This window comes from Rhipicephalus sanguineus, chromosome 5 (assembly GCF_013339695.2).
Source record: "Rhipicephalus sanguineus isolate Rsan-2018 chromosome 5, BIME_Rsan_1.4, whole genome shotgun sequence".
In the NCBI taxonomy this organism is placed as follows: Eukaryota; Metazoa; Arthropoda; class Arachnida; order Ixodida; family Ixodidae; genus Rhipicephalus; species Rhipicephalus sanguineus.
This window is the reverse complement of record NC_051180.1, coordinates 78,387,532-78,400,685: the sequence shown is the minus strand read 5'-3', so window position 1 is coordinate 78,400,685 and position 13,154 is coordinate 78,387,532. Positions and strand designations below refer to the sequence as shown.

The 13,154-nt window shown below is 44.7% G+C and overlaps 1 protein-coding gene across 1 annotated transcript in view; it reads right to left on the bottom strand.

The window, feature by feature from the left end:
• The window catches only part of LOC119393817 (unconventional myosin-Ia), a 190,127-nt gene that overhangs the window by 45,692 nt on the left and 131,281 nt on the right, over positions 1–13,154 (bottom strand). Inside the window, exons 4-12 of the mRNA XM_037660996.2 lie at positions 10,936–11,051; positions 9,117–9,211; positions 8,227–8,331; positions 6,187–6,233; positions 6,039–6,102; positions 5,554–5,567; positions 5,217–5,301; positions 3,837–3,943; positions 1,426–1,573 (exon numbers count right to left, since the gene is read on the bottom strand). Coding sequence (XP_037516924.1) covers positions 1,426–1,573; positions 3,837–3,943; positions 5,217–5,301; positions 5,554–5,567; positions 6,039–6,102; positions 6,187–6,233; positions 8,227–8,331; positions 9,117–9,211; positions 10,936–11,051 — 781 coding nt within the window. The remainder of the gene's footprint in view (positions 1–1,425; positions 1,574–3,836; positions 3,944–5,216; positions 5,302–5,553; positions 5,568–6,038; positions 6,103–6,186; positions 6,234–8,226; positions 8,332–9,116; positions 9,212–10,935; positions 11,052–13,154) is intronic.

The window sequence follows — 13,154 nt, the reverse complement described above, 5'->3', positions numbered from 1 at the left end:
ACGCTAGATAATGTGCTGCCATCTGTGAGGCATTGTGAGACTCTTTATGGCCTCCGAGATGGCGAGCGCGCGGCGTCTATCTTGGCGGCCATGCGACTCTTGCTTTAGATCAAAAACCTGTATGTACCACTTGCGCGCGCGCGCGTGTGTGTGTGTTTTGTCTGTGTGCGTGTGTGTGTAGCAATACACATTAATAAGTATGCACTTAGTGGTTGAAGTGCGCATATAGGGGCCGGATTTCGCTATTGCGTTCAACTCTTAAAGGCGAAGCTTAAAGGTCCCCCAAATTTTGTTTCGCTTGGCACCGCTACATAATTCATCCTTTGTTAAGGCGAATGCCTTAGGTGGCTCATCAAACGCGAAAAGTGATCACCGGCGTCAAGGCGAGTGGTGCCGGAAAATCATCATAATCTGATGACGTCACCCTATAACGCCATCATGACGTCGCAGGTCGCAAAAATTTTGTGACGTCCTCGTGGCGTCGCTACGGCGACACATAACGTCATCACATGATCGCTTGGTCAAATTTGAGCCGATCCCGGAGGCACTGCAATACCACGTGAGGTGCAGAAAGCTTCCAATGCCTCCGATCCCGGAGGCAATGCAAAACCACGTTGGGTGCTCGGAAGAAAGTGGGGAGGCGGCTCAGTACAATCGACTGAGAAAAAAAAAAGAAGACAGCTTTCGCCTTCGAGTCGTCTCAAGTCAAACGCATAAGGGCCCATGTGGGTTTTTAAATCAAGTTAGTCTGTTGTTCGACGCTTGCAACGTTAGCTTCACGCTTTATCTTCGTCAGCTTCACGGAGTTTGCTCTGTTTACTGCCTTAGTCCACCTTAAAATGTTACTCTAGGTATATTCTCAATTGGCTTTAGGAAGGAACCGGTTGTGTCACATCATTATTATCAAGCACTTTCGACAACTACCGCATAGAACCCGCTAATATGATTATTGTCCTCTAGTACAATGCTGGCTTGCATCGACGCGACTTGAATCTACGCGCAGTGTTACCCGAAGAAAAAAAAACTTTACGTGCATGTAGATTCATGATTAAGGAAGGAAAACAACAGTGAGGGGAATGGCAACGAGGTTAACAATTTTATGAAACCTGGTGTGGTAATCACCAGGGACGTAGCCAGAAGTCTATTTCAGGGGGGAGTTGGTGATTCAATCAACCTGTATGTATGTTCATGCCTGCGTTTGTATGTATGCGTGTATATACACACATGCAGAATTGAAAGTTTTCGGAGGGGAAGGCGGGTTGAACTTCCAGTACTGCCTCCCCCCACCCCACCCTCTGGTTATGCCGATGGAACAAGCACGCAACATCACAGTCCATCAGCATCACTATCAGTCTACAGCCGCTCAAGGATAACTTACTTAATGATTAAGATGACGTAAAAAAAAGTAAGGACGCCATCGCTCACCATACTCGTTGAGGAGGGCGCAGCTTTCCGTGTCGTCGATGTTCGCCCGCGGTTGAAACTCTACGTTTCCCAACTTGAGCACGACGGCAACCACTTGGAACACGGCGTGCACTTCAGACTGGCTCAATCCCAGCGCCTCCATCGACCTCTGGAACGATCGAATCGCGTGCGAGCGGGCAATGAAAGAAGAAAAAAGCAATTACAGTCACGACAGTCGTATCGACTCCATGTTGAACAAACCACGCTTGATAAACGTGTAGTAACACCCGCTGAAATATGAACAATTTAACGCGTTTCACGCGTTAGATTGAACGTTTAAATGAACCTTTAGAGGAACCTTTAAATGAACGTTAACTTTAACTTAACGTTAAAATATGAAGATTTTAAACCGATTCTAATTAACTTTGCCCTAAGCTCAAGTGAGTGTGTACACTGAAAAACATCACGTAGGTTTTTTGGTGGTAGTAGATTAAGTAGGCAACGCTCTAAGTCGTCCATTTTTTTTTTTCCTGAACATAGCCTAAGACAAGATTCTGAATACGGTGTGCGTCGGGCCAGCTGTATACAGCTCTTCTACGGTAGGGCCCATACTACTATAAATAGTTTTTTTTTTTTTAACAGAGGTGGGTGCCTATTAGTGGGCCTGAAAAGATTTAGCGCACTCTACCTAGGCAACACTGCAGCTCTAACGTTATGTTATGGTTACTTTTTTTCGGCTAAATTTTCTCGTAAATTTTATCACGCTTAGTGCTAGTACAGTGCAGTCAACGTTTTAACGCGATAGCGTTAGAGAGCTCGTGTCGCAGAAATTCCGTCGTCGGTGTCGGGACCGCGGGGACCGTTGGTTGTGAGCGAAAAATCATCCGTGAGCGAAAAATCGAGAAAGGAAATGGACAACTATGTCCATCTAGCGGAAAACATATCAAGCCAATGCCGCCTTTTCCGGAGGAGGCGTTGATTAAGCAAACAGCGAACGCTAGATAATGTGCTGCCATCTGTGAGGCATTGTGAGACTCTTCATGGCCTCCGAGATGGCAAGCGCGCGGCGTACATCTTGGAGGCCATGCGACTCTTGCTTTAGATCAAAAACCTGTATGTACCATTGTCGCGCGCGCGCGCGTGTGTGTCTGTGTGCGTGTGTGTGTAACAATACACATTAATAAGTATGCACTTAGTGGTTGAAGTGCGCACCAGGGGCCGGATTTCGCTATTGCGTTCAACTCTTAAAGGGGCCCTGCAACACTTTTCGAGCATGCTCAAAAAGCGCTGCCGATCGGTAGTCGAGGCTCCCGAGAACACGCGAGCCAAATATTACAGCAATGCGCACGGCCTGGAATTTACAATAAATTCTCAAAGTCAGCTGAAAATCGCTCCTTCTTCTCTCGACAAATGATGTATTAGTCCGCAAAATATGACGCGATTGTCGGCAGTTCCACCATTGGCTGATGTTATAATCACGATAACACCCTCATTATTACTTTCGTTGTTAATTTTGAGTTCAATAAGTAGATAATATGTATGTGTATATTCTGTTATCGCGTTAAAAACACCGAACAAACATTAATATTAGCACTTTCGGTCTCACCGACAGCTCGTCTGCTCGTAGTTGCGTGGTTCCGTTTTCTTCGCCATGCGCAGTGCCGAAAACGTGAATATTTCTGTGCTTTTGACCATCGCCGGTTGCCGTTGAGAGTGGCAGCCGTTCGAGTGTTGCCTCGTCAGCTGAGAACTGCATCGTCGGCACGTTCTCACGACCGACCGAGGCACGGGCACAGCGTGTCTCCGATAACAATGCTGGCGTCCGGTAATGGCGGCGCTTCGGGGTCTTCTGCCAGTGCCGTCTTACGAGGCGGTGTATCGGAGTATGGGCCGAAACCGATCTCAGCTGTCATTCGTTCCAAACGAGCGCGCAGGTTTGCTTCCATGGTTGGCAGAGCGATGAAAACACTACGGCGTTCGAGGTGCACACCCAACATTACCAAACCGACGCGCAGTTTTCAAGCACGCGCGATATCGGCTCCGCTCGACGAGAACGACGCAAGCCGACCGGAAGTGGCGGCACAGACCACGTGGTTGCGCCCAGACGTCAGAGAGAAAAAAATGAAGAAAAAATTTCCGCCGGCGCTCTTGGGCGGAGCCTCGCTCGTCTGCGCTCCCTCCCTCGACTCGCTGCCTAGCTCTCCGCGCGCTCGCGGCGTTGAGTTGAGGGAGAAAGCTGCGGAACGTGATCTCTATAATTTGGTAACACCACTTAGACTTGACGGATTCGAAAAATTTTTGCGGCATATGACTCGTGAAGAGTCATACGTCAATAGTGAGACTATTCCAATATAACTAAGAAAGGTGTTGCAGGGCCCCTTTAAAGGCGAAGCTTAAGGGTCCCCCAATTTTTATTTACGCATCATGCTCACCTTTGTCAACACAAAATAACTTCTGTCATCCATGCTTTCCAATTGAGAACATCTGCTGTGCTTGAGAATGGAATAGTTTTCGGTGTTCCTTTGCAGCTTTAGGCTTTCTATAAGAAAGTGCAGGAAAGAGTGTGTGAGACAGCTGAACTGTTACGTAATGGGTACTTATATCCGAAGCTTACGAATGACAATAATGAATTTGTTTCCTTCTGTACAGCCTGTAAATTATTACGACATCACTGGCAGCTTGACGGACGTAATAGGTACGTATACGCGTGTTTTGGATCACCACTCACCACCACAACATGACGGCGAGTCATTTCGAAAGAATGCGATTTCGAACGTTACATTCTCTGAAGGAATTCTATTCATCGGTGTTGTGGTTATCGCGTTTCATTTTTTCTCAGTTTTCATCATTAGTCGGCGATCAATGCTGTTGACTCTCAGCCCCGTTGCTTGCTACTTAGACAAAGACAACGTGAGAATGTAGGAGCTATAACAAGCGGCTAGACCATGCGCTCCCCCATGTTAAGTATGCTACAGCGGTTACACACCACACAGAAATGTAATGCCAACTGTAACTCGCTGCGTTCACTTTTTGGCAATCTGTGCAACTTGCTGAATATAGTAGCGCTCAGAAAACTGCACACGGAGAGGAAGGCAAGAAAGGGAAACGGACAGCCACCCGTTCGTCGATAAAATGTTGTGGACGAGTTGTCGATGAATTCGCACTTGCCCTCGCAATTGCCAGCTTCCTGGTTAGCTGAATTGGTAGAGCGGCCGCCGCGGCAAGGCGTTGGTCCCGGGTTCGATCCCCTGACCAGGACGAATTTTTCAGCAACTGAGAAGCACTTCCTCCTCAAAAATCCGAATGGCTTTCCTTGTGACTTCGCGCTACAAACGGGCGGTTGTCAATTATTTCTCCTCCTTAAACTCTGTCACCACTTTGCCGGATATCGCAGAACTCATTGGCAAGAGAAGAAGACACGGCACAGGCGTTGCGTTCAGCGCCTTTCCCATGTGTACTCTGGGTCCAGTTTTCTTAGCGGGACGTATCGCCACGAAATTTTGCCAGCTGGTCCAGTACAGCACTTTACTTCAATTTGCTGAATACGGTGTCGGGAACCGTACGATAGCCGAACACGGTCAGAAAGACGACACATTGACGTGTTTCCTAATTTTGATGCCGTGTGCGCCGTCGGAAATCTCATATTTTGTTAGACACACCGGCTGGATTTGTTAATATTGCCGATGCCATTGGTACATGATCGCTGTGGAAGGTTGCCGTCGTGCGGCCTAGTTCTTCAACGTTCAGCATTACTGCATCGCTCTATACAGTTTATCGCGGGGTTATTTTCGGGGGCAAAATGTTATACTTACTTAAGAGGTGAACTTCGGCTCCACTCAATAACTGATAGAAAAAATGGAAGTTGCGCTCTCCCTGCGTGTGGCTGATTACCCTGGACTGTCGTTAAGGAAGAGATGGACAACCAGAGTGACACTGATTAATAACAGTTCATTTTGTTTTTAAGAACAAACATCCAAGAGAAAGCGCGATATAGTTACACAAAAGCAAAAACACGAGATCCGAATGATGTTTCCTGAGAGCCGTGCAATATGGGGCTCGTATATTTTGTTGTAGATTTACTACATATTTAGTGTGTAACAATACATAGTCATTTTATGATTTTAACGAAGAAATAACAGCATATCTCACCTTTTCAAGAAGATCTGCAAAATATATAACAAAAGAACAGAGTGTTAGTTGCTTAAGCACGTGCATCAATCATTCCGAGCTTTCCGAAGGCTACGTCTACATCTCATGCATAAGCTCTAACGAACGCACAGAGGTACTGCAGTAATGTTCCTTGAAAAAAAAAAATGTATATGAAAGTTCAAAGGCCGACAGAGAGAAAATGCTGAATCATAGATCAAGTCCTGCAGCTTTTCCTCTTTACTTTTTTAGAACTCACAATGTTCTAATTGTCTCAAGTAGTCGTATTTATTTATTTATTTATTTATTTATTTATTTATTTATTTATTTATTTATTTATTTATTTATTTATTTATTTATTTATTTATTTATTTATTTATTTATTTAACAGCACCAAATATTTCTCTCAGTGTGCCAAAAGAAAACAAAAGTCAATAAGCACAAGCGCATTTTAACTTATCGGTAAAGACGTGCACACGTTTACCCACAATTTGTAATCACTCCGCCGACCGGATCCCCTTTGAAGTCGAATTCTATATCAATGTATTTGCCCTGTAAAGAATAAGAACGTGAACAGTTACTGCATTCATAAAAAAGAGAGTCGAGCTAGCCAAGTAGAAATTAACGGCCGCTTACAAATCTTGAGGAGTTGTCGTTCCGGTGCGTCTTGGCATTCCCGAAGGCTGCACCAACAAAAGTACGGTGAAAAGTCGATTATCCATCATTGCTTTCAGTAAGTTGCTGAAGTCACACAGAGAGCACCATTCAAGCGGGCTGATAAAGCGTACGCGAGGGGCTACGTTAATAATAATAATAATAATAATAATAATAATAATAATAATAATAATAATAATAATAATATAATAATAATAATAATAATAATAATAATTGCTGGGGTTTAACGTCCCAAAACCACGATATGATTATGAGAGACGCCGTAGTGGAGGGCTACGTTTATTTTCGGCTCATCGAGCATAGACCCATTGGCGTACACAGGGTTTTCCATCAGAGGGGGCGACGTTTCGCGGTATAGCACCCCCGCCTAATAATATTATCTGGGGTATTACGTCCCCAAACTAAGATATGATTATGAGGGCCGACGTAGCGGAGGGCTCCGGAAATTTCGACCACTTGGTGTTCTTTAACGTGCACTGACATCGCACAGTGCACGGGCCTCTACCATTTCGCCACCGCCGAAGTGCCACTGCCGCGGCGGGTATCACACCCGCGACCTTCGGGTCAGCAGCCGAGCACCGTAACCGCTACATCACCGCGGCGGAATACTAAGAGCACCCTTCCACCCCCCCCCCCCCCCGGTAGAGTCCGAAAGAAAACAAGCTTCGCAACGGGTGCGCAAATGAAAATTAAGCGATGATGTGCTTCTAACAACAGCCTGGCATTGGTCCCTGACTTTCCGGGAGCAAACGTTTAAAGTAAACAGTTCTTGGTATGCAACGTCAGGAGCCCGTGGCCGCCATTATAGTCAAACATATACGAGACATGACGGCGACGGCAAAAACCAGCCGAGAGTGTCCATATAATTGCTATCGCAATAAAAAACCTGCATGGTCATGAACCTGCACTTCAAACAATGAAGGAAAGGTCTGAATGAGTTGTACAAGGGAAAGGTCTGAATGAATGAGGGAATGAATGAATGAACGAGGGAAAGGTCTGAATGAATTGTATGGGGCAGTCTTGGTGGCCACCGCTAGATTCGCAGGCTTAGGTTGGCCTTCTTCTGCCCCCCATGGGCGCACGCCTATGCGCAGAACTAACGCCCGTATTTTAGAACGTTCCTCCATATCGCGTCGACTCGAAAAAGTGATTGGTAGCGCCGCTTCTCGACAGAATTCGTCACTGCAGTGCACTGACAATTTCAGTCAGTTTCTGAGAAGTGTAAGCTCTTGCTCAGCCATGAGGCGGCGCTGTGCTTAATTTGGCGGTGTGAAGAAATATCTCCCAGTCGTGGATCGTTCTAGAGTACGGAGGTAATACAGTGTGTTGAACAGATTGAAAAAGGCGCTATTATTTTCAAGTGCTGCGCTGCACTGACACGTGTTGATATCAGTTTAGTTTAAACCAGCAAGGTGGTCAGCCGGCAAGTTGGTTTCGATAAATATTCATTGCAGCGCCCACCATTCCATCGGCGCAAGGAAAGTTTCTTTCTCGGTGAACGAAAAGTTGGTGTTATCCATGACACAAGATATACCCTTCCTAGACTATTCAAGTTCTGCGTACCAGAATTGAGCTGGGTTTTACAGCGAATGTGTATCACCCAAGTGAAACCTAATGTACCGTTTCGCACAGTCCGCGAGCAAAAGTATTAGCTATTATATTACGTGGAAGTCAGTTAAATGCGCTCGATCTCGAAGCCATCACATCTAATATGTGTTCACCTTAATGAAGGACAGCTTTGTCCCCGTCTTTTTAAGACGACCGTAGAATAACGCGTACAGGGGTGTTCAAAAGTCCCCAGGCCGCCATCTCATGTTGCTATGGCAGCGCGGCCTGGGAGCTTTTGACCACCTCTGTACAGACCGAGGAAGCAAACACAATCTGTGCAAGCAGTCGATGCAAAGAAATGACGCCCATAGAATTTGCATGTTTCACGAACACTTTCTGTCATCGTGACACTTCAGGTGGAATGCCGATCGTATAAGCAAACGTATTACTCACCTTCGAGGACGGGCGTGCTTCTCAAGATGTGCTCTTTGATGGCGCCCACCTCTTCGTCCCGGCCAGACACGGCCGCCACGTACTGCATCACCAGCTTGCTTGCCTCTGCACAGCGACAGCATTTGCTATACAGCAGGACAAACACCACTCTATAAATATGTACTTATTTATACTACGCATATAAGAAATTATACAAAACCTTCGGTTGTGTCTATCGCCCCTCCCCCTCCCTTTCTTTTTGGCTGGGGAAAAGGCGTGCAAGGGGAGTGGACCGCCATTTTTACTCGCCGATCATCTCTATCGCGAAGTATACATGGCTGCGAAACGCTACATTGTACACGGGGTTAACAAAATGTTAATAAAACTATCTAAATGGGCGTAGTTACTATTCATTAGGCCTTGAATGAAGCACCACTGTACATCATAACTAGTCTCAGTTCTTATTTTGACATTCAATAAGACGTAGCGAGCCTTCGGAATGCCGGCATGTATCAGCAACGTAGCTCAAGCAAATAACTTTGTCGGGTAGGATATTATTTTCTAGGGCCCGAAATCAAAATACTTGCTGTACTACGCAACCAACTGTGATATTGATGAACTCTGCTTTACTGTGAACAAATCCCTTTCGGTTTCGTCGTTTATTCAAGGTCCGTTGTAGTAAATTAGTATATTGAACGAGATGTGTAAGGATTGCATGGTCGGAAGCTTCAATCGCAGACAAAACAGGGCGAACTTTCTCAAAGCCGTTTCAACAGCTAGTATTTAGAAGCGTGACGATCTGCCCGGTGAACTTCTATTAAACGAAAATGCTTAGTCATACGATAATGTGTTAACGCAGCAAAAAAACAACACGAATTCATTGTTCGTGAAAAGGTAAAGGGCACGCTTGCCTGTTTTTCCTGCGCCACTCTCCCCGGTGATGATGACGCACTGGTCTTGATTCCGATCTTTTAAGGACGTGTATGCGTTGTCCGCTAGTGCATAGCTGCGAAGAAAAATATAATGCATTAGAATAACAGAGACCTGCGCTAGTTTGCACATATTCATGTTAAAAGACTGGGCTCTAAACAAGGGCACAAGAGAGAAGTCAAGGCGCTACAAACTTTCTCGAGCTGTCTGGACTTCTCTCTTTCGTCCGTGTTTGCACACCCAGGCTTTTAGGAATGCATATTGTCTGTACATGCAAGTCAAAAACATTGACAAAATATAGACCTATTTATTCACTGTTGCTTTACCGTGTAGGCACTGACCTGCGATTAGGAGAACGCGGTAATCGCCTGAAGATTGTGCTATACCTTCTATTATTTTTTTTTCTTACTTTACATTTCTAAACTATTCATTTCAGTGCCCCGTTACCAAGCGTTCCACAAAATTGTGGCTTATGTTAACAGTATGTATGATGGTCACTCAGCATGGCAACGTGCCCTTTCGAGTTTCTATAGTTAGATTTATCGCTTTAGGAGACACTGAGAGGCTATTGTAATACGTTAACCGATTGTGGCAATACTCCGATATCAAGTCACTTATTTTAATTCCTGTTGAAGTGACTTAACCTTGTATTATGTGTTATTTATTTCTTTTTTTGGCACATTTATTGTATACTGCTTTGAATAACTTATGTTGTCAATCTGCTGTGGCTATTGTTTTGTTGTTACCGTTTTCCACGCTTTATGTATGACAAATACTGAACTGTTCAGACTGATTGTAAACCCCTTCCCCACGCCTCTGGCGCTGTGGGTACCGAATAAATAAATAAATAAATAAATAAATAAATAAATAAATAAATAAATAAATAAATAAATAAATAAATAAATAAATAAATAAATAAATAAATAAATAAATAAATAAATAAATTGCAAACATTTGGCGGCAGTTTTCTGCAAGGACGTTCACTTAATTACCGCGCACCGCGGTTAATTATTCTATATTATTCTATGCGTTGACCGGGTAAAGAATACCAAGAAGAAACAAAAGAATCGTCTACAATCAGGCGCTGAAGCAAGAATACAGATAACGACGTAAGAATAACCATGCACATTGGGTTCAAGAAATTTTACCACGTGGATATTCGCTATTCACTGAACTCTGATCGAGACACATCTCCATACGAATAAAACAATACAATTTTTACTAATAATCGTATAGTTCACGGCCAACATGGAAAAACACGGCACAAACATTCATTTGCGAATCAAGCGGAAAGATACTTCAAACGTCAAGCATCTCGCACAAAACGTCAAATGTTTTGTGCGATGTGCTAGAGTTAGCCGAACAGAATAGCGCCCTTTTTGACACCTGCAAGTGCGCCTGACGTTGTATTTATATTGTTATGCTTTCTATTAGTTTTTTTTTCTGTGTCATACTGAACATGGGAGCCGAGGCCTTCGTCAGGCATTTCAGCCTTAAGGCCCGTCCTCCTCTTTTGTAAAAGAAAGGAAAATGAAGCTTCAATTCCCTTTCAAGCTTCAGGCGATAGTTACTACATAAACCAGTATCAAAGGCCGCTTGACATTGCAGCGTAGCAGCTATGTCGCGCCTCGCCGGAATACCTTCATGACCTTCCTTGAAACAAGAGCCCTTTGTAAATTGTTTGGTTGTTATGGCAATAGAAGAAAAATTACAAGCAAATGAAAGAGCGTATATGGTAGATGTACAAATATTAGCTACGTCGGGACCACTGGACTGCGTCACTCAATAACCTGCCCTCACATGTGCGGAGGCAGCTCGAACATGCTGCACTTCTCGTAGGCCTGAATCACGTCCGGGCAGTAGAGGGCCAGCTTCTTGTACGGGTTCACAGAGACCACCACGGTGCCGATGTAGGTCTGCAAGGGGCAAAAATCACGCAACAATGAATACCGTCTCTAAGATTAAGCAATGGTAAAAGAGGTTAAATCGTGATAACAGACCAGTTAGGTCAACTTTCTGTCGTTCCAAGGTTAAATCAGCACGCCTTTGGACGTCCATGTGAAATTCTTGCTGGTCAGGCGCAACTCCGCAGATGAGGGAAGCAATAAAGCTGTTCACTCGCTATATTTATTTTGTTTATTTATTCGATATCTGTGTCGCCCTTGCAGGCATTACAGCATTACGCAAATTTCTATTCAATTCTAACATACAAAGCGTGGTAAAATTCACCATTTCACTATAAACATATACTGTCTGACGGAAGAGCATTGCGATCCATTGTGGTTCGACAAACAAATGAATATCACAAGACATGCCCTCTAAAACGAAGTTTGAAGGTATGGCCCTTTCCGAGTGAGATACACGATTGGTGGCTTCATATACCTTTCTATGTCAATGTCCATTTTAGGATAATCTATAGTATGGAAAAATGTTAGCCTGAGACTCTTTCTTCTGTCCCTTCAGTTCTGCCTTTGAAGTTTATAAGAGCTTTCAGTGACGCTTTCGTGCTTTCAATGAGCCCATCAACGAGCTCTCATAACGAAAGAGAAGATATATTATCCTGTCACTATTTCCTTCTGAATGCTCATGCGGAACTGACTGATCATTAAGGTTGAGGAAGGGCTAACGATTAAGCCTGTGAGGGATAAGGCTCGTGGTCATTAGCGGAAAAAAAAAAAGAATCGTTACGTATTGTGGGAAGTTCGGAAAACTAAATACGGGCGCTAGGGAAAAAGCAGCGAAAACGGGCGATGAGAGAGTCGATTCAGAGAGAGCGCAACAAAGACGTCCTAAAAGGAGCATGCACTTCGTTGTTGTTAGGTCAAGCGGAAGGAAGCGCGGTTGCCCAGTGCGGAAGTGGCAAGAAACGTATCCGGTCTCTGCAGCTACAGTTACTGCACCGTACATCCAGCTTCCTCGGGCAGAGGAAGACCAAAAGCGAACGTGAAGGCAGCCGCGTCATAAACCAGCCTGACATCGCATACGCTGCGATAAGCGCCGCTGCAAGATGCGAGCAAGCACTGGGCGAGGAGAGAAACAACGACCTTGTATGCACGCTTTTTTCGCGCGGCATTATTCTCTCACCGAGCATTCCCTTGGCCGTTTCGGAAGGATTCCGGGTAAGTTCGGTGCACTACGCGTATAGGTCATTACATCCAAAATTTGGATCTACGTCCTGTCCGTAGAAAAAACGCGAAGTGCTGAATTCGAATAGTATAGCGCCGTACAGCACTGATTCGGTGTTTGTGCATATCTACGATATCTCCTTGATGCGAACGGTTACGCAGTTGTGTCCGACGCATTGCGTGACGCTTTTAATTCTAGCACAACATAATTGTTGTAGGCGATGTCCGTACACAGACCTAAGCAAACTCCTATAGTCGCACTGCCGCCACACAAAGAATACGTACTATTGTGAAGTACTCGGGGGAGTATAAGGTGAAGGCCTGCACGGATCGTAGGAACCAGCAAGCACCACTTCCAAGGTGATGTCTTCTTCCGCGTCTTTCATCTACATTATGTTACTTCTTAACAAATACAGCTACCGCATTTCCTCGCGTACAATCACGATTGCTCAGCACTTGCTAATGCCGGCTAATGTTGGCAGATTTCCTTTCAAGATGACTAAACGATTGCTAATTTTGACTAACTGTAGGCATTTGTCGACCAATGTTGCTAACTAATGATTAGTATATGCAAAAGAATGGCACGTGTTAGCTAGTGTCCCTAATGTTGGCTATTCACTGTCATAACAACATCTTTTTTTCATTCGATCTCATCCAAAATCCCGACTCGTCTCCCCGTTTTCTTTCTCTATTTACGTGTGTTCCAATACTCGCCGCAGACGGCAAAATAGACAGCTAAGAGGACAGCGGCCACCTTAAAGGAGTACTGACACGATTTTGAAGTGCAGCAAAACGGACGTTTTTGGTTTCCTTGGCGTGTAGTGTTAACGCTCTCCCCACACCACATCCGGGAAACACGTATAAATATTTAAGTTTGATTTTAAAGTTTTCATC